This window comes from Erythrolamprus reginae, chromosome 6 (genome assembly GCF_031021105.1).
Source record: "Erythrolamprus reginae isolate rEryReg1 chromosome 6, rEryReg1.hap1, whole genome shotgun sequence".
Lineage (NCBI taxonomy): Eukaryota > Metazoa > Chordata > Lepidosauria > Squamata > Dipsadidae > Erythrolamprus > Erythrolamprus reginae.
Window position 1 is genome coordinate 676,643 of NC_091955.1, and position 22,269 is coordinate 698,911.

At 43.7% G+C, this 22,269-nt stretch overlaps 1 protein-coding gene across 3 annotated transcripts in view; it reads right to left on the reverse strand.

The window, feature by feature from the left end:
- Positions 1-22,269, reverse strand: part of SEMA3D (semaphorin 3D) — a 125,647-nt gene that overhangs the window by 53,843 nt on the left and 49,535 nt on the right. For all 3 annotated transcript variants that reach the window (XM_070754939.1, XM_070754937.1, XM_070754938.1), the window contains exons 6-8: positions 16,732-16,825; positions 3,553-3,681; positions 2,864-3,006 (exon numbers count right to left, since the gene is read on the reverse strand). In XM_070754939.1, coding sequence (XP_070611040.1) covers positions 2,864-3,006; positions 3,553-3,681; positions 16,732-16,825 — 366 coding nt within the window. The remainder of the gene's footprint in view (positions 1-2,863; positions 3,007-3,552; positions 3,682-16,731; positions 16,826-22,269) is intronic.

A 22,269-nucleotide genomic window follows, 5' to 3' on the forward strand; every position in this document is an offset into this window, starting at 1 on the left:
TTCCCTGGAGCCAGGGAAGAGTAAAAACACCCTCCCCATCCCCCTGGAGGCTCTCTGGAAGCCAAAAACGCCCTCCCGGAACCTCTGTGCAAGCCAGGAAACAATTGGTCAGCACACACATGCATGTTGGAGCTGAGCTAGGGCAACGGCTTGCATGCCAGCAGATATGGCTTCATGTGTCATCTGTGGCACCTGTGCCATAGGTTTGCCATCACTGCTCTAGATATTGAGCCCTGATGAAGTCTCCTACTTTGGGTCACGAAATGTCTGTGGGAAAACCACCAGGGTCTGATAGCACCGAGAACCCCTCATTATCTCAGAAACCAAGCCCTGGTGGAAAGTGATGGCATCAGAGGAGACCTCACAAATCCACCCACTCTTAAAGTCTACAGAGACCGATCTGCCTGGGAATTCTGGCAGAAATAATCTCAGCACTTCTGGAGGTCACAAAAACCCAAGTCAGTGTAAATCTCAGTTAAAAGACAACAACCCTAGAAACTAAATAAGAATTTATCGGTGGAATATTTGAGACAAAACAAAGGGTTCTCGCATTGTTTGTGACTTTAGTATCAAAGTCCTTATCATTGGAAGGCCGGTCAGGGTTAGACAAAAAGGAAACAAGAACCTCAGCTCCCATTAAAGTGACTTTTACTTGTGGGGGAAAAGTAGCCTTGCAAATGAGAATGTTTAAGCAGATTTGTTGGGTGGTTGTTGGGGGGTTTTAATATCAAATTTACGTAGACTCTGGGCAGAATAATGAAAAGAAAAGGTGTCATGTGGTGATAATCTAATATTTAATTATTTTAGACATTCATAATTCAATGGTACCTTGCATATGTATACTCTCTAGGAATCTCCTGGGAGGAAACAGGGTTGGAAAAAGTGGGGAGAAGCCTCCGTGGGCCTCTCTAGGAATCTCCTGGGAGGAAACAGGGCCAGAAAAGGCAGGGAGAAGCCTCTGTGGGATCTCTCTAGGAATCTCCTGGGAGAAACAGGGCCGGAAAAGGTGGAGAGAAGCCTCCATGGGGCCTCTCTAGGAATCTCCTGGGAGGAAACAGGGCCAGAAAAGGCAAGGAGAAGCCTCTGTGGGATCTCTCTAGGAATCTCCTGGGAGGAAACAAGGCCGGAAAAGGCGGGGAGAGGCCTCCATGGGGCCTCTCTATGAATCTCCTGGGAGAAAACAGGGCCAGAAAAGGTGGGGAGAAGCCTCCGTGGAGCCTCTCTAGGAATCTCCTGGGAGGAAACAGAGCCGGAAAAGGCGGGGAGAAGCCTCCGTGGGGCCTCTCTAGGAATCTCCTGGGAGAAAACAGGGCCAGAAAAGGCAGGGAGAAGCCTACGTGGGGCCTCCCTAGGAATCTCCTGGGAGGAAACAGGGCCAGAAGAGGCGGGGAGAAGCCTCCGTGGGGCCTCCCTAGGAATCACCTGGGAGGAAACAGGGCCAGAAAAGGCAGAGAGAAGCCTCCATGGAGCCTGTCTAGGAATCTCCTGGGAGGAAACAGGGCCTCCACCCTCCCTGTGGTTTCCCCAGTCGAATGCCTTATTTGCCTTTACATTGATTCCTATGGGAAAAATTGCTTCTTCTTACAAACCTTTCTACTTATGTTTGTGAGCAGAGGCACCACTGAGCCTTTTGCACAGAAAACTCCATGGACTTTGAAGTTTGCAAGCTTCTTCCTCCACGATATATTTAAGTAACATGCGAAAGGAAAGGTTGGAACTGCATTTCACTTGACATCTGTGGGAACCTTCCAGTGTTTCCCAAGCAAAACAAGGAATGTCAGCTACTACTACTCCTTTTTTTTTTTTAAAGCAGAATATCAAAAATCCCATTTGTCATGGCAAATTATGCATTTCAGCCTGATTGTGAATTGCGAAAGTATTTCCTCTCAATTTATAACATTATCCCCCCTGGAGATGTGCCGAATGAAAAATGACCTGGAGCCAAATTAAGGTTTGCGTGTGAATGCGTGGGGTTTGTGTGTGTGTGTGTGAAATACACATTAATATGGAAACAGGGAACAGTAGAAAACCAAGGAACCTGAAAGGAAGGAAGAAAACAAGGAACCCGAGAAGAAATCTAGAACCTCAGTTGGTTGGGGAGGACAGATACGTGGACAAAGATTCTGTTTGACAAGGCCACATCCTTTGAAGTGGTCATGGGTTGCAGCCGGTATGGCTGGGGTCAGGGGGGCTCCGGTAGTGGAAATGGGGCCTACATCTCCGCACCCCCGACGCCTGCGTGCCTTTGCCCACATGAGATTTTGCCGATTTTTGCCTTTTTTTTGCTCCCGCGCATGCAGAAGCCACTCCCATCCGGTCACATGACCATCAAGCCACACCCACAAAATAAGCCACACCCACAAAATAAGCCACACCCACAAAATAAGCCACACCCACAATATCAGCCCCTCACTGATGACGAAAATACTCCAGTGCCCAAAATGCAACGGGGCTTCTCACGTGAAGAACGCAAGACCCGCTGGAGGGATTCTACGCTCCATTATTATTAGCCCGTATTATGACGCGTAGGCCAGACGGCACTTAAGGGGGAAACAATTCATTTATATATTTATATTTAATTGGATTTGTATGCCGCCCCTCCCCTCACAGCATATACAAAAACCAGAGAACAATAGTAAGCCCTCCAATTAATAATACATTTAAAACAATTATTTTAAAAATTCAAATTGAAATGCTATCATTGCCATTCATTCGACAATCATACGACAACATTCCTTGGTCGGGGGGGAGATCTAGAAACACCCTAGGCCTGGCAGCACAGATGCGTTTTGATCCCCTCCCCGGGGCGACATATTGAGGAAACCCCACAATGGTTTTGTTTTACAAACTCCCCGTTGTTCACCTGACAGACGCGTCCGACGTAGGAGAGGATGGCTCTGTCGGAGCTGCCGCTCTCTTGAGAGACTTCGCGGAAAAAGAAATAGATCTTGTCATCGTCGGGATTGTAGGTGTCTGGGATAGGAAAGATCCCAACAAACTTGGCTCCTAAAAGAAATCAAAATAATAATAATAATAATAATAATAGTAGTAATAATAATAATAATAATAATAATAATAATAATAATAATAATAATAATAATAATAATAATAATAACAGGAGCAACTACCTGCAGAAACCACTTTAAATATTTTGAACACAATATCTGCAGAAGCCGCTTTGAATATTGCCAAAGGGTCCCCGGCCTATTGTTATTATGTATTGTTTTTACTTTGTTGTGAGCCGCCCTGAGTTTGCGGAGAGGGGCGGCATATAAATTCAATAAATCTAATCTAATCTAATCTAGTGGTCTGTTGGTGACAAGCAAAACATGTTCTGAAGGGACATTTATTTATTTACTTAAATTTATAGCCCCGTGCAGGATAAAACAAAGATATAGAATTTTAAACCCGAAACATTAAAAAAAAGGGCCATTCATCCACGATTCATCCAACACCGCTAACATACGACCGGCTGGAGCGGAGTGTTAACACTCAATGGCCTGAGGCCTGTTTTCAAAGCCATGTTCCACAGTCGCCTGGGGAGCCTCCTACCGTTTAGCCAGTAGTGCTCGGACATGTCCGTCCTGATGCAAGGCTGGTCTTGCGATGCACCTAGAGATCGGGTGAGCGCCGTGTCTTTGCCGAGGAAGTCGGAGGCTGTTCCGGAGTAAAGGAACCCATCTGCAAAACAAAAGGCAGAGAAGGGGAAAAAATATTATTTAAGATCAAAGGTTTTGCAACCCAACAAGACCGACACGGACTTCAGAGGAGAATCAGAACTGCAGAAAAAAACCGATGGCTGCCAACCTGCCTTCCATTGAGGACCTGTAGACTGAGTCAAAAAGAGGGCAGGGAAAATATTGACGGACCCTTCGCATTGTGGACACAAACTGTTTCAACTCCTACCCTCAAAACGTCGCTACAGAGCCCTGCACACCAAGACAACTAGACACAAGAAGAGTTAATTCCTTCAACAAGCTATTTCGTAAGTCTACACTACTATTACTAATAGGTTTTTTCCTCATCATTCCTATCACCCATTTCCTCCCTCTTATGACTGTATGACTGTAACTTGTTGCTTGTATCCTTAAGATTTTTTTAAATATTGATTGTTTCCTGATTGCTTATTTGACCCTTATGACAATCATTAAATGTTGTACCACATGATTCTTGACAAATGTCTCTTTTCTTTTATGTTCACTGAGAGCATCTGCACCAAGACAAATCCCTTGTGTGTCCAGTCACACTTGGCCAATAAAATTATTCTATTCTACTCTACTCTCTATTCTACTCTATTCTATTCTATTCTCTATTCCACTCCACTCTACTCTACTCTATTCTATTTTCTATTCTACTAGAGGACCAAGAGCGGAAGTTTCATGCATTTCCAAAACAACCAGCCTCCTCCTTATTTCCCCAAGGAGAGGGGGATTTGCTTCCTTTTCAGAGAAAAAATCACATTGTGTAGGTTGTCCCCCCCCCCACAAGTAATTAATCATTTGCTGTAACTGAGGCTTTAGCTGAATAAATGGTTTGTGTGCTGCTGGCTTCGTAAGTTAGTTGCTGGGAGAGTGCAGCCTTTTCATAGCGTCGTGCGCATGCTAACCTAACATTCTTGGTCCATGAATAATGATCAATGCCGCTCCAAAGACACATAAAACGTTTGATTCATGAACCCTGGAAAAACTCTTCCAGCATTTGGGATCCAGAGAAGGCCGGCCAGCCGACTCTCTCGGGAAAGTCCACAGCCGGCCTCGGAAGGATCGAGAAGCAAAACAGGTCCATATTTGGAATTTTTATCGGCTACTTTCAGTCCATATGAAGGAAAAGGGCTATGGAGATTCTCGGTCCTCCTGTTTGTCGTTTCTACCAAAGGTGCTTTTTTTCCAAAGGCAGCTGGACTTTGTTTTTCCTTGAAGAGGTTTTGCTTCTCAGTCAAGAAGCTTCTTCAGTTCTGAATGCTTACAAGTGTCTTCTTCACTCAGAACGGAAGAAGCTTCTTGGAGGAGAAGGAAAAAGACTTCAAGGAAAAAAAGAACCCCCAATTTGCCTTTGGAAAAAGCACTTTTGGAACATCCAGAGGTGTAGATAAAATAGGGTTAGGATTGGAATACTGGGTTCAGTTCTGGGGGCCCCAATTTAAGAAGGACATTGATACACTAGAGCAAGTTCAGAGGAGAGTCACAAGGATGGTGAGTGGTCTGGAGACCACGTCCTATGAGGAACAGTTAAAGGATCTAGAGAGGTTTAGTCTGCAAAGGAGAAGACTGAGAGGAGACTTGACAGCTGTCTACAAATATCTGAAGGGCTGTCACAGAGCAGAGGGATGGTTGTCCAACATCTTCTTAAAAACTTCCATTGTTGGAGCCTTCACAACTTCTGGAGGCAACCTCTTAGGAATCTGGTGAGGTCAACAGTGGATAGTCTAAGGGTAAAGTTTTGGGGCTTTGGTGATGAACTACAGAGTCCGGTAGTTACTACTCGGTTGCTAAAGTCATATTTTCTACAGTCGAGTTTGGAGCAATTCACTTTGAGTTTGTATCTGTTGTGTGCTCATGTGTTGTTGTGGTTAAAGCTTTAATAGTCATTGGCAGGAAGGGCATTGTAGCAGATGGTTTTATGGGCTATGCTTAGGTCATGTTATTTATTTATTATTTTGGATTTGTATGCCGCCCCTCTCCGAAGACTCGGGGCGGCTCACAACAAGTGTAAAACAAATCATAAATAATCCAATTAATTAAAATATTTAAAGATTTAAAAAAAACCATATACTAACAGACACACACACAAGCATACCATGTATAAATTAAACGTGCCCAGGGGGAGATGTTTAGTTTCCCCATGCCTGACGGCAAAGGTGGGTTTTGGGGAGTTTACGGAAGGCAGGAAGAGTAGGGGCAGTTCTGATCTCCGGGGGGAGTTGGTTCCAGAGAGTCGGTGCCGCCACAGAGAAGGCTCTCCCCCTGGGGGCCGCCAACCGACATTGTTTAGTTGATGGGACCCGGAGGAGGCCCACTCTGTGGGACCTAATCGGTCGCTGGGATTCGTGCGGCAGGAGGCGGTCTCGGAGGTATTCTGGTCCAATGCCATGAAGGGCTTTAAAGGTCATAACCAACACTTTGAATTGTGACCGGAAATTGATCGGCAGCCAATGCAGACTGCGGAGTGATGGTGAAACATGGGCATATCTAGGTAGGCCCATGACTGCTCTCGCAGCTGCATTCTGCATGATCTGAAGTTTCCGAACACTTTTCAAATGCAGCCCCATGTAGAGAGCATTACAGTAGTCGAACCTCGAGGTGATGAGGGCATGAGTGACTGTGAGCAATGACTCCCGGTCCAGATAGGGCCACAACTGGTGCACCAGGCGACCCTGGGCAAACGCCCCCCTCGCCACAGCTGAGAGATGGTTTTCTAATGTGAGCTGTGGATCGAGGAGGACGCCCAAGTTATGATGCATAATGATGCTCTTCTGAGTAAATGAGTTGAAAGGAAGAGAAACTGCCCTTGGGGGGAGGAATCAAGAATCTCAACGAGAGAGAGGGGGGGGGGAGGGAGAGAGAGAGAGAGACAGAGAGAAAGGAAAATTTAGAAGAGAGAAATGCAAAAACCGCAGTCCCAGAGACAAGAGGAAGGAAGGAAGGTTTACAACAAGAGAAGCGACAGAGAAGGTGGAATGAATCCGTGGCAGGGAAGTAAAATGGACCCGGGTTTATTTCCCCTTTCTCCTGTTTTTAATTTTCCCCACTTTATTACTTCCTGCTCTCCCCCCCCCCCGCCCCCGCTTCTTGCATATTGTTGCTTCCCCTAAAGAAAACACCACAATGGGTGTGTAAGTCTTCCTTGTGCATTGTTGATGCTACTATATCAACCTCCTCCAAATTGATCTGCTGCAGATTCCGGAATGACAGGTTGGAGAGCAACCAAAATATCTGGAGGGCATTTGGGCAACTCAGATTTTGAAGCATGGGGAGGAGGGGGTTTTTGGAAAGGGTTTTATTTCCCCCCTCTTTTCCTCTCAGGGGCTGTGGGTGATCAGAAGGGGGACGGAAGGATGGAAGCCCAGGTTCAAGAAGAAGCTACTTCAGCCACTCACAGAAGGGACTGGGGCTGAGCCTGATGGTTTCCACAGGATTTATTCCAATAAATTATAGTTCACATGCGTGGAAGGGAAGCGGGATTCAAAAATGATTTTCTCCCTGTTCAAGGGGCTTGCATAGGTCCAATTTTTTCCTTCCTTCCTTCCTTCCTTCCTTCTCCCCCCCTCCACCTTTCTTTCTTCTTTCTTTCTTTCTTTCTTTCTGTTTTTCTTTCCTCCCGTCCTTCTCTCTTTCTCTCTCTGTTTCTTTTCCTTCCTTCTTTCCCTCCTTTTTTCTTCTTTCTTTCTTTCCTCCCTTCCTTCTCTCTCTCTCTCTCTCTTTCTTTTCCTTCCTTCCTTCTTTCCCTCCTTTTTTCTTCTTTCTTTCCTCCCTTCCTTTTCTCTCTCTCTCTCTCTTTCATTCTTTTCCTTCTGTCCCCCCTTCCCTTTTTCTTCCTCCCTTCCCTCCTTCCTTCCCTCCCTCTTTCTCTGTCTCTATTTTTCTTGCAATAAGCATAAAAGACCTTCTGTCAGGTAAAAACCCATCAGGAAGAATGAAGAGTATAATGAACCTCTGCCTATTGACAGACAGACTAAATCTCGGAGAAGCCAAAGGGCTAAAAAAAATCAGCCCATCCCGGCTTCAGCCTTTGATGACAGGCTCCTTTCAACACCAGCCTCCCTCTTTCTTCTCCTGCAGGTCTGTTGTTTTGTGTGGACCCCTGGGGGAAAAAGCTTCTGATTAAAAAAGCCCACTTCAAACAGGGGAAAAGCATCCATCTGACCCAGAAGAACCAGCTGGTAAAAAAAGAGAACTGGCTGAAGGAAGGTTCAATTTGGCAGCATTCAATTATTATTATTATTATTATTATTATTATTATTATTATTATTATTATTATTATTATTATTTAAATATAATCTTTATTGACAATAAACCGGGGAGGGGTACATAGAATAAAGAGGCTGTACAAGTAACATAGAAACATAGAAGATTGACGTCAGGAAAAGACCTCCTGGTCCATCTAGTCTGCCCTTCTACTATTTCCTGTATTTTATCTTAGGATGGATCTATGTTTATCCCAGGCCTGTTTAAATTCAGTTCCTGTGGATTCTTCCTTCCTTCCTTCCTTCCTTCCTTCCTTCCTTCCTTCCTTCCTTCCTTCCTTCCTTCCTTCCTTCCTTCCTTCTCTTCCTTCCTTCCTCCCTCCCTTCCTCATTCATAGAATCATAGATGATTGACTGCAGAAAACGACCTCCTGGTCCATCTAGTCTGCCCTTATACTATTTCCTGTATTTTATCTTAGGATGAATCTATGTTTATCCCAGGCATGTTTACATTCAGTGACTGTGGATTGACCAACCACGTCTGCTGGAAGTTTGTTCCAAGGATCTACTACTCTTTCAGTCAAATCATATTTTCTCACGTTGCTTCTGATCTTTCCCCCAGTTCACCTCAGATTGTGCCCCTTTGTTCTTGGGTTCACTTTCCTATTAAAAACACTTCCCTCCTGAATCTTATTTGACCCTTGAACATATTTAAATGTCTCGATCATGTCCCCCCTTTCCCTTCTGTCCTCCAGACTCTACAGATTGAGTTCATTGAGTCTTTCCTGATACGTTTGATGGTTTAAGATCTTACACCATTTTTGTAGCCCGTCTTTCGACCCGTTAAATTCTATCAACATCTGTTTTGTACAATATCTAAGTACAAATACAAATGTATAAGAACTTGAAATATATGTTTGTAGGTTGCATTACTCATTTAGGAAAAGGAGGAAGAAGAAAAGAAAGAAGGGAGAGAAAAAGAAAAGGAGATTTGTATCTCTAAATCTGTAAAATGTTGCGCTTGTTGTCAACCTATGTGGGAAAGAGGGATCGGTCTGGTTTTTTCCACCCGGACACTCCTGTGGTCTCTCTGTCCACATATAAAAGAGAAGATGAAGGGCTTGCTCTATATTTGACCACGGCTGTCACGGAGTCTCTACTTTAAACTGCACCAGCCCTGGTTGTGGTGGGAAGTCCCCCTCCAGCGTTGGTGGAAAAGCATCAGAGGCTCCCAACCTGGATGCTTGTGGTGATGTACCCAGGAGGGGAGCTCATTACAGGGCAGGGCCTGGAGGCCTTTCATTTGAGTTGGCCCCGGAGGAGGAGGGACAGGGTCAAGCTGAAGTCACAAGCAACCTCTATCTGCACTATAACAGAGAACAGGGCCCTGTCCAGTCCAGGTCTCCATGGCTTCCTTGAATTCAAACTGGAGATGTCACCTGAGTTAGAAATGAGCTCTGAATTGGAGAGGCAGAACGAGAAGACATCAATTTTTTCTTCTTCTTCTTCTTCTTCTTCTTCTTCTTCTTCTTCTTCTTCTTCTTCTTCTTCTTCTTCTTCTTCCTCCTCCTCCTCTTCTTCCTCTTCCTCTCTTCCTCCTCCTCCTTCCTCCTCCTCCTCCTCCTCCTCCTCCTCCTTTGTTGCAGATTCGGGTTTCGGGTTCTTCCTTTTCTGGTGGCTGTTAGTTGATATTGTTAGAGTGACCTACTTAGAGCTGGACGGATGCAATGCACTGCCACCAATTCACCCTCCTTCCTTTGTCCAGCCAATCCAGAGGTGCCAGCTGTGTCCCAAATATGGAAAAAGAGACTCATGTTACACCTACAGCCCATTCTGGAGAGGAATTTGGGGTCCTTTCTGAGGGTGAGTATAAAACCCAGGATTTATTGATCATGAATTACAAGTCCTCAGTATAGAGGCCAGTGTCAACAAGAAGCTAGCAACCCAATGGGCAAATTGTGTGTCTCTAACAGACACGGTATCCTAACTACAAACTAAGCAGCCTTTAGAGTGCTCATAAAATCCTTACTACTTCCTTAAACAGCTATCTAAGTATCCAGCTGGCTATCATTGAATTAGTGGTATCTATAGCTAGGCCTCCACAATACAAATTAAATTGCAATATAGGGATAGATCTGGTCGCTTCTGACAAGCTTTTGATGTGATTTTTGTTTACTGAATTCTGCTACAAGCTGCTCTGCTGTGAAGAGATATTCTACTACGTGCCCATCCAGGGTGCAGCTTGCAAGGTATGATAAGAACCCAATGCCGTCTGTGGAACAATTCATTTCTTCTGCCTTCTCCACGCAGCCTTGAGCTCTGGAGCTTTACTGGTGGGTTTCTAGCAGCTTTGAGACCAGAGGAAAGTGATTATACTTAATTGGCCAAGACTCATTCTCAGATAAAGGGATTTTCTGAGTCTCTAGAATTAGAAGGACACTTCAGGAAACAAGTGCATCACAATCCAGTTTTATACACTCAGCCTTGGTTACCTTAAGCGTCTACTAATTCAACCCTTAAACATGTCATCTGCCCTGCCACATTTCCAAGGAGGACGAGATAGGTGGAGAAATTTACTATCCACTGGATTCTCTGCCTTCAAGAAAAGAAAAACCTAGAGATCCTCCCAATAATCATTTTTAAAAAAATCTTTTACTACCACCTTGAAAATGTGGTAGTAAAAATAGTGAAAATTCAGGTTCGGGAGGGAAGTGTTTTTAATAGGAAAGTGAACCCAAGAACAAGGGGGCACAATCGGAGTTTAGTTGGGGGAAAGATCAGAAGCAACGTGAGAAAATATGATTTGACTGAAAGAGTAGTAGATCCTTGGAACAAACTTCCAGCAGACGTGGTTGGTAAATCCATAGTAACTGAATTCAAACATGCCTCTGGGATTAACCTAGATCCATCCCAAGGTAAAATACAGGAAATAGTATAAGGGCAGACTAGATGGATCAGGAGGTCTTTTTCTACCACCAATCTTCTATGTTTCCATGTGCCCCATCATGGCCATGGCTCAAGGCAGAAGTTACCACTGACGGTTCAGATGGACCAGGAGGTCTTTTTCTGCCGTCCATCTTCTATGTGTCTATGTATAGCATTTCAAGGCAGACAGTCCCTACTGTTTTGGGTTCTTTATTTTATATTTTCAAAATAACAAATGGCTTAGACCTTAGCAAGGTCAGGACTCGGGATTATCCTCCTCATTACCTGAGAATAAAGGGCGAATATTTATCATATTCTCTTTTTGAACCGTGACCAATCGTTCAAAGCAAGAGTCTCCAACCTCTCTCCTGCCATAAATTAGACAGGAGGGGGGGGGGGGGCAAAACCCAGCCAGGTACATTCTTCTTATCTTACAACGAGACATTATAACTTGATGGACAAGTTAAATGAAACCGAGCCAAAAAAAGAGAGAGAGAGAGAAAGAAAGAAAAGTCAAAAGGAAATTCTTGCTTGGGTTGAAGGGCAGAGATTAGCCTGGCATTCCACCATGGCAGATACCTGACTCCACCAGATGTGATGGTAGGAGAAGACAGGGCGACATTGTCCTTTGACAGGCGCTGCAGGCTAGGATTCTAGCAACGCGAGAAGGGCTGGGTTTCCCTCCACTTGAAAGGCTCTTAGCGCAGAGACATCAGGGGTCACTTTGAAAGCCACGGACCAACACAGCCCACATCAAAGCCAGGACTTGGCCCAAGAGACCCCAGAGTTGCATTCCCGCCCCCCCTGAAAACTTGGTTTGCATTGGGATAATCTGCCTTTCTCTGAATGTTGCGGTGTATTAAAAACAAACAAACACAGAGACATTCATACAAGGGGGGAACAGCCCAGACAAAAAAATGTAGAGATTGGGAAATGTAGACAAATTGGTGTGGAAACCTGAGCCACGGTGGATATTCAGACAGACTTTTTAAGAAGTTAAAGCAGACACCCAGAAATGGGGCAGAACTAACACTCCACATTAATGGAAAGACTCGGTCATTCCTGATTGAAGGGCTGGGTGAATTCATCTCGGAAATCATTTAAGCCCAATGAATCTGCAAGCAGATCCCCGGATTTTGATTCTTTCCAAATCTTGTCGTCTAATCTACAGAGGCTGATCGACAACATTGTGGTTGGAAAAGCTTTGTTCTATCATTGGTCAATGACGCAGTTCTTCAGAAAGTGACTTTGAGGTTAGAAGGAAGGTCCATTTTAGCATTTATGTTCTCACAATCCCATTCTTAATATTAAATTCCTGTAGAATGCAACCCATCGCTTTCACTTCTGTTGCTATGTTTAAGCCGCAGATTTATGACACTTCAATTGTGCTAATCTCTGAACTTGGATGGTGCGCTCTTCCTTTGCCTACAGAAGGCACCGTATTTTTCAGAGTATAAGACGCACCTTAGTTTTGGGGGAGGAAAATAGGGAAAAGAATCTTCTTATCGGGTATTCATCTGGCTAGCGTCCTCAGCCAGCACGTTATTTTATCCCCTGGTCAGGGCTTAAAAAAACCCCTTTATTCAGAGAGAGTAACAATGAAAGAGCCTGCAAGCCAATAAGAGCTGGGAACAGCATTAGCACCTGGAAAGAAAAATTCGGAGCAAGTAGAGGAATGGAAAAAACCCTGGAAAGACTTAGGGCTTGGGAAACATTCCTTGCAGAGAGTAATAATAAAAGAGCCTGCAAGCCGGTAACAGCTGGGAACATCGTTAGCACCTGGTTAGAGCTAGAAAGAAACTTATTCGGAGCAAGTTAGAGCAATGAAAAAAAAAACCTGCAAAGACCTAGGGCTTGAAAAACATTCTTTGCAGAGAGTGTCAATGAAAGAGCCTGCAAGAGAAGAGCTGGGAAGATCGTTAGCAGCTGGTTAGGGCTGGGGAAAAAAAAAGCTACATTCAGAGTATAAGAGGCCCCCAAATTATCAGCCTCTTTTAGGAAAGGAAAGGGCGCATCTTATACTCCGAAAAATACGGTAAGTGCACATGAATAGTCTCAATCAACCATTTATAATAATCTCCTTAAAACAGATTTTATTTTAAAGCAATGTTTATCTGCAATCTAGATTGTCAGGTGGAAATGCATTTTAAAACTCTGCAGCAGAAGCCAAACGCTTCCTTCTCTCTCCTCCAAGTTGTTATAGATAAGCACAAATCGTTCCCTGCTTCCTGGTCTCTGCCTGGTGATTTATTGGTGAATGGAGGAGGGTCTAAATAGCCTGATTCTTTTCATGGACTCAAGAGATGGCTCCAGGGATAGAGCACGGTGCCTCCTCCAGGAGAAGCGAAGGGATCATCAGCCAAGCAGGTGTCTCTGCAAGCTGCCCTAAGAACCCAGGGAAAAAATAATCTAATAATGAGCCTGCAAACGTTGTCTAGCTACGCAGAGCATCTGTTCTTCTGCTTATTTCGACATGAAAGGAGTCGGCTGCTCACTCACGCAGCTTCTCAGGAATATGGATTACGGACACATCTGAGAGAGGCTGCAGCAGGCAACCCTGGCCTCGCCCCAAAGCTCTCACTTCATCACAACTACACAATGGGATTTCTACTGTGGTGCAAATGATATCGATGTTTTATTGATTGTAATGTGCAGACCCACCAGAAGGAAGGTCGCCTTCGTTCCTGCCCTGCAAGGCTTCCAGAACTTTCCTTGCCCCTCTGCCCCTTAATATATTTCCAAGAAAGAAATCTTCAGGAGTTGTTGACCTAATAATCCTACGTAGCTTCTGCTCCGGTAATCTCACACTACTAACCAGAGCACACAAAACTTTCGCCAGACCAATCCTTGAATATAGCTCATCCGTCTGGAACTCACAACGCATTTTGGACATAAACACCGTAGAAAATGTTCAGAGATACTTTACGAGAAGAGCCCTCCACTCCTCCACTCACAACACAATCCCCTACGCAACTAGACTTACAAGTCTGGGCTTAGAAAGCTTAGAACTACGTCGCCTTAAACACAACCTAAGCATAGCCCATAAAACTATCTGCTACAATGTCCTTCCTTCCTTCCTTCCTTCCTTCCGTCCGTCCGTCTGTCTGTCTGTCTGTCTGTCTGTCTATCTATCTCTCTATCCATCCATCCATCCATCCATCCATCTATCTATTAGAGTTGAAAGGGACCTTGCAGGTCATCAAGTCCAACCCCCTGCTTAAGCAGGAAATCATACAGCACCCCAGCCAAATGACAGTCCGATCTCCTCTGGAAGATGTCCAGAGTTGGGGCATTCACAACCTCTGCTGGCAGGTCATTCCACTGGTTGATCGCTCTGACCGTCAGGAAGTTCTTCCTTATTTCCAGGTTGAATCTCTCCTTGGTCAGCTTCCATCCGTTGTTCCTCGTCTGGCCTTCTAGCGCTTTGGAAAACAGCCTGACCCCCTTCCTCCTCTCTGTGGCAGCCCCTCAAGTCCCTGTAGACTGCTATCATGTCCCCCCCCTTATCTGAGGGGGTTATTTCTCCCCCCTCTACCAGCACCAAAGATGGGGAAATGGGGTTATCCTTAAGAGGCAAAACCCACAGCCCCTGAGTCTTGTCAGGGTCAAGAACCTTGGTCTAAAAGATGGTCCTCTAGAGAAGGTAGATCTTTGCTCCAGGATTTTCCTTCCTTCTCCCTAGAAAGCTGATATGCTGACCAGTTTAGACAAGACTAACGGTGACCAGTCCAGTCCAGTTATCCCAAAGGCGCTTTTCCAAGAAGCAACTGGATTTTCTTGTTTTTTCCTTGAAGACATTTCGCTTCCCATCCAAGGAGCTACAGAACTGAAGAAGTTTCTTGGATGACAAGAGAAAGGACTTCGAAGGGAAGTCCAGTTGCCTCTTGAAAAAGCACCTTTGGGACTCCTTGTTAAGGCGTGTGCAGAACAATCTCTGAGTAGTCAAAGAGACACGTACACATAGTAAACGTCGAGGTGTAGCAGATATCCAGATGGTAGCCCAGAGATTACAGGTAATAATACAATCAGTAATACAATCCAGATACATTAAGTGTAGAATATATTGTTTACTTTGTCAAATATTATTTACTTTATCTTAATCATACACAATTAAATCAGTCAATACATATACAATACTATAAGTCTTACTTGTTCAGCTTACAAATACATAAACCAGTGATGGGCAACGTTTTGAGCTTGGTGTGTCAAAATTTGCAAAAAAACCTAGCATAACTCGGGTGGTGTGTCACCTTGAGAAAAAAACCATAATTTTGTGCTAAAAGTGTCTGGTAACCGATTCCAGGCACTCCAAATTTCCTGTTCATAGTGGCACTCCCTCTTGATTCTCCAAGCGGCACCTTTCTAGATTCTCAAGCTTTGACCTCAAGTCAACAAACAAGCTTCGCCGAGTCTTACTTTCACTTTGCAGAATAGTCCCTGGACTCTTTTTTTTAAAAAAAAAAACTCCTGCAGGAGAAGGCGGGGCGCCCTTGCCCCAAAGACTTACTGAAACGGCGAATTCTCACGTGAATTGCAGGTTATTTCCAGAAGCCTGGGACAGATATCCTTGCAAAGGTTTGACAGAAAAAGCAAGCAAAGAGCAAACTTCAAAAGAAGGGAAAAGACGGGAGGGAAGGAGGAGGCGAAAGGAGGAAGGGAGGGAAGAAGGAAGGAAGGAAGGAGAGAGAGAGAGAAAGGGGCTCTTTGGAAGGAACAGGTTTCGTTCTAATGGAAAGAATCGGCTCACCCAATGAAAGGGAACACGAAGCGACGATATTTCTTCATCTTGAAAAATGGACACCTGACTTCCTTAATGGCCGCGTGTCACTGAAAATGGCTACGCGTGTCAGTGCTGACACGCGTGTCATAGGTTCGCCATCACTGACATAAACCATCATTTGGACACACAGTTCTTACTACAGCAATCACACAGAACATAAGAGAAATAGTCGCGAAAGTGAATCTCGCTTCTGGCGCCCTCTTGTGGCCACCCGTAACACTAACTCTTAAAGCAATAGTGTTCTAATACATATAAGCATCCATTGTTAGCTTGTTTTATATATTGTCAAACCCAACCAGTTATGTACAGAGTTTAACAACTACTCCAACACCCAGCACTAACTGGGTGACTGAGAATGTCAGAGACATCCAATCTAATTATTAACAGTTCCACCAGAAAGGACTTTTTTTATTAAAAAATCACCACATTTTAAAAGAAAAGCTGGAAGAAAAACTCAAATATGTATCCATCTTAGCTAAGTGACTGAAACCCCCCCCCCACTTGTTTAATAAATGAGATGTGTGGTTGTGAATAAATTGATTTTACTGTATTGGGTTTTTAGTTTGTAATTTTTAATTGATTAGATTTGTTGTTGCATTGTTTGCATTGCATCCTGTGAGCCACCCTGAGCAGCATTCAAATCTAAATAACAATAATAATAATAATAATAATAATAATAATAATAATAATAATAATGACAGCAGAATTGAGGAGAAGCAGCTAGAGAAATTAGTGAAATACGAAGATCTGAAAATCGAGCTGCAACGACTCTGGCATAAGCCCGTGAAAGTGGTCCCAGTGGTACTTGGCACGCTGGGCGCAGGGCCAAAGGATCTCAGCGGACATTTGAAAACCATCGGAATTGACAAAATCTCCACCTGTCAATTGCAAAAGGCCCTTTACTGGGATCGGCAAACATAATTCACCGCTACATCACGCAGTCCTAGGTGCTTGGGAAGCCCACGACTGGTGATGAAATACGAAATCCAGCATAGTGATCTCGTTTGCTGTGTTGTATTGACATAATAATAATAATAATAATAATAATAATAATAATAATGACGATGATGATGATGATGATGATGATGATGATGATGATAATAATAATAATAGGAATGGTTACCTGTCATGACAGATGCGAAAGGCTGGTGGGGGTCGAAGGGACATTTCAGCCGGCCAGATTCCAAGTGGTGGGCATTAAACCTGAACGTGATGTCCTGCAGAGGGAAGGAGACACATCCGTGAATTCAAAGCTTCAGGTGGCAACAGGAAGAAGTCTGGATTTGAAGAGAGTCAGGCGTTATACTGTTAACTAGGACAGAGGAGACCCATAGACCGAGGAGACCAGGACTGAGTGGGCCCAGGGGAAACCTCAGCCGTGGAAGTGATGGAGCTGATTTGGGCCAGACACTCAATCCCAGCCCTACCATTTTTTAGAAACATAGAAACATAGAAGACTGACGGCAGAAAAAGACCTCATGGTCCATCCAGTCTGCCCTTATACTATTTCCTGTGTTTTATCTTACAGTGGATATATGTTTATCCCAGGCATGTTTACATTCAGATTTGTATGCTGCCCCTCTCCGAAGACTCAGGGCAGCTCACAACAATAATAAAAACAATGTTACAGAGGAACAAATCTAATATTAAAAGAGAGAAAACATATAAAAACCCATCATTTTAAAACCAAACAACACATACATACCAAACATAAAATATAAAAGCCTGGGGGAAGGTGTCTCAGTTCCCCCATGCCTGGTGATATAGGTGGGTCTTGAGTAATTTACGAAAGACAAGGAGAGTGGGGGCAGTTCTAATCTCCGGGGGGAGTTGGTTCCAGAGGGCCGGGGCCGCCACAGAGAAGGTTCTTCCCCTGGGTCACGTCAAATGACACTGTTTAGTTGACGGGATCCGGATAAGGCCAACTCTGTGGGACCTGATCAGTCACTGGGATTAGAGTAGAGTAGATTGTCACCTTCAATCTGTTCTACAGATGTCTGCAGCTAGGTCAGTAAGGGGCGAGTACAAGTGCACCAGAGTGCCTTCTGTCCCCTGTCCTATTGTCTCTCCTATATCTCCTATACCTTTCCTCTATTCCTCTATCTCTTCTTCTATTCTTTCATTGATATGTTCTATTCCTATATCTTCTCTTCTATTCTTTCTTAGATATATTTTACTATGAGAATCTCCTCTATAACCTTCATCATGTATTTTACTATGTGTATATAGATATATACCCACTAAAACCCTCATTGTGTATTGGAATGAATGAATGAATGAATGAATGAATGAATGAATGAATGAATGAATGAATGAATGAATGAATAAATGAGTCTTCGGAGAGGGGCGGCATACAAATCCAAATAATAAATAATAATAAAATAAATAAATAAATAAATAATAAAATAAAATAAAATAAATAAAATAAGGAATAGTTTGCACGTAGGTCTCCAGAAGCCCAACTCCAAGAGCCCTTGTTCAAATGTTCTCCACCCTTCCCTGATATGACACAAAGCTCTACACACACAACATTTGCTGCTGGAATCATATTCTCTTTTAACCCCGGTGGAGCTGAGGACGGGCCAGGAAAGAGCCCAACGCAGGATTCTAGCAAGAGGGCTGGGACAAAAATTGCCAGTTGGGTGCAATGATTCATTCACTTTGCTAAAAACACCCACTGACTCACTGACATCATTATAGCCAGACACGTAATTATATGTATTTTAGACCAAAGCTGGGCTAGTTCGCACCTCCCCTGCCCAGTTTCTGCCTGCATCAAGACAGCCTCAAACACCACCTACCTGCCCAGACTAAAAGAATGATTGCAAAAGAAAACAGGGTTTTAAACACTTCCCAGGGAGGAAAAAGAGAGTATTTTTTCAGTTTTTGGAAAGGACGGAAAGTGCCAGAGCGAATTCAGTTACACGCTTCATGCAGGACAGAGCCAAGTTACACAATCCCACCACCTCCTGCAAGGTTGGAGCTGGGATCCTTCCAGGTTCCAATTGGCCCAATTCATTTATTATGCGTTCGGTCCAAATTAATCATTTTAAACGGGGCCTTTCCCAGGTCAGAGCATAAACAGGGTTACGGAGAGGAAAGGATCGAGGGCTACGGGCTGGAATATGCAAGAGGGCAGCTCTATAATTAAGCTGACCCATCGTCCTCCTTCTGTAGGTTCTGTCCTGCCTCGAAAAGCGTCCTTCCTACCGGCCCTCTTTCTCGATATTTGAAAACTGGTCTGTTAATCTCTGTATTCAGAGATGCCGCGCCAAACAGTTACGTGCCATGTGACGGGACAGTTGGGAAAGAGGCGATTACGAAAGGCCTGCGCAGGGCAGGGGAAAACTTTGCGGGTCTCGCCCTCATCCCCCACCATTGCCTCCATAATATGCTACGTGTTTTCGAAATTATTTCTGTCTCAGTGAATATTATACTCAGATAAGCACAGTTCACAGTTTATGAATTCATTAATTTTATACAACCCTGTTTTCAACACAAGTGTAAAATAAATTAAAAACAGATTTAGTAAAACTTTATTGCGTTTGTTATTAAAGTTTTAGTTTTACATAGAAATGTAGGAGATTGACGGCAGAAAAAGACCTCCTGGTCCATCTAGTCTGCCCATATCTAAGGGTGGATCCATGTTTATCCCAGGCATGTTTACATTCAGTTCCTGTGGACTGACCAAACACGTCTGCTGGAAGTTTGTTCCAAGCATCTACGACTCTTTCAGTCAAATCATATTTTCTCATGTTGCTTTTGATCTTTCCCCCAACTAACCTCAGATTGGGTCCCCTTGTTCTTGTGTTCACTTTCCTATTAAAAACACTTCCCTCCTGAACCTTATTTAACCCTATAACCTATTTCAATGTTTCGATCATGTCCCCCCTTTCCCTCCTGTCCTCCAGACTCTACAGATGGAGTTCATGAAGTCTTTCCTGATACGTTTTATGCTTAAGACCTTCCACCATTCTTGTAGCCCGTCTTTGGACCCGTTCGATTTGATCCATCTCTTTTTGTAGGTGAGGTCTCCAGAACTGGACACAGTATTATTCCAAATGGGGTCTCACCACCAGCACTCTATACAGCAGGATCACAATCTCCCTCTTCCTGCTTGTTCTACCTCTAGCTATGCAGCCAAGCATCCTACTTACTTTCCCTACTGCCTGAGCGTTATTAATTAAAATTTAATTAATATTTTTATTGATTCATAATGACATAAATGTTTCATTTATTTATGTTGTCCTTTTTTTTCTTAATTTTTTTTCATCCTCCTTTTCATTGTAAATGCTTTAATGCGAAGGCCAGAGAAGGACCTTCAGAGTGGAACGGCTAAAACTCTCGTGGAGTCAGGCCCCCTTGGAGAGCCCTATCAGCCGGCCAGAGTTCTCTGGGAAACTGAACCAACTGAACAGGACAAAGCGTCCAAACCCTCCTGCGCTGACCTTTTATTGTAGGTATGGCCAAGAGCCTTCCATGGGATTCAGATTAAATTTGGCATGGACTTTAGTGGCACAAGGCCTAGACTCGTAATCTCGCTCTGCAGAAATAAGCAAACGTCTCGGAAAAGGATCCAGGGAGCTTAAAATCAGGTCGAAAGGAATCCGTTCTCTGGCCAGACATTCATTTGGCGGGATCCAGGGGAAGAGCCTTCTCTGTGGCGGCCCCGGCCCTCTGGAACCTACTCCCCCCAGAGATTAGAATTGCCCCCACCCTCCTTGCCTTCCGTAAACTACTTAAAACCCACCTCTGCCGCCAGGCATGGGGGAACTGAGATACCCTTTCCCCCTAGGCCTTTACAATTTTATGCATGGTATGTCTGTATGTATGTTTGGTTGTTTATATTAAGGGGTGTTTAATTGGTTCTTCGTATTGGATTATAATTGTACACTGTTTTATGATTGCTGTTAGCCGCCCCAAGTCTTTGGAGAGGGGCAGCATATAAATCCAATAAATAAATAAATAAATAAATTTGTCCTGGGGGACGTTATGGGCAGGTATCCCCAAGGCTGACGGGCAGCTCCGGAGGGAAAGACCCGCAGCCCGGAGATTAGAGTCTAGACACAGCCTAGGAAGTGGGGTCGTCTCTCTGGGTAATGAAACAGAATTAATATAGCAGTTACCTGGCCTTTCCAGATACCGTAAGTGCAGAACAAAAGGGGGGGGGTGATGTTACTGTAGATTTCTTTATTTATGCTGAGAGGGGGGGAAAATGACAACACAATAAAAGTATTTCTGCTTTGCTTTCCATTTTGGTTTAATTGGATGATGAGCACGTGTCAATTTCAGAGAAGATATAATCCTCGATTGAATATGAACTTTGTCATTCTTTTTTTAATAAACATATTTCTTTCTTTAATTCAAATATACAAACGCGAACATTAAAAGGCCTGGACAGTGTGTGACATACCTGTATCTTACGATCTTATTGTGCTCTGTCTATGTTGCCAATATAACTTTCATTTCACACTATCTATTCAGTTTCTATATATACTTTCTTTTCTTTTCTTTTATTGGATTTCTATGCCGCCCCTCTCCGTAGACTCGGGGCGGCTAACAACAATGATAAAAACAGCATGTGACAATCCAATAATAAAACAACTAAAAACCCTTATTATAAAACCAAACATACACACAGACATACCATGCATAACTTGTAATGGCCTAGGGGGAAGGAATATCTCAAGTCCCCCATGCCTGGCGGTATAAGTGAGTCTTGAGTAGTTTACGAAAGACAGGGAGGTGGGGGCAGTTCTAATCTCCGGGGGCAGTTGGTTCCAGAGGGCTGGGGCCGCCACAGAGAAGGCTCTTCCCCTGGGGCCCACCAAACAACATTGCTTAGTCGATGGGACCCAGAGAAGGCCAACTCTGTGGGACCTTATCGGTCGCTGGGATTTGTGCGGTAGCAGGCGGTTCCGGAGGTAAATATGTACCATATTTTATAGGATAAGCATTGTTCTTATTTCAGTATCTCTTTCTGTTACACTTTAAATGAATATAACTTTTATTTCACACTATTCAGTTTCTATGTATGCATATATGTGTACAATATTTATAGGATAAGCATTGTTCTTATTTCGATGTCTCTTCGTTTAGTTTTGTATCTTTATTTCGCTTTGACTATATATATGTCTCTGGTTTTCTTTTTCCCACCAGTAATAAAATCTACTCTAAATCTAAAATCCTAATGTTCTGACTCGTCTTTATCTTTTATTTCCATTGTTAAGTTGTCCATTTCTGCACAAATTGTTATTTTTTCCCTATTAGATCTTTTCAAAACTTTATCATTGTTGCTTGCATCCTTAAGATTTTTTATTAATATTGATTGTTTCCTCATTGCTTATTTGACCCCTATGACAATCATTAAGTGTTGTATTGAATAATTCTTGATAAATGTCTCTTTTCTTTTATGTCCACTGAGAGCATCTGCACCAAAGACAAATCCCTTGTGTGTCCAATCTGGCCAAAGGCTCTAATTCCACATGGTGGCCAATAAAGAATTCTATCTTCTGCCTTCTAATTCCACCTCTCACCCATAATGGGACAGAGAGGCTTCAAGGGAAATTTTGGCTCAGCAGGTCCCAGAAGCAGAACCACGGAGCTTCAAAAGGAGGGTTCTGCCCGCAGTCTGTTCAAAAGGAGCCTGGGGGGACTTTCC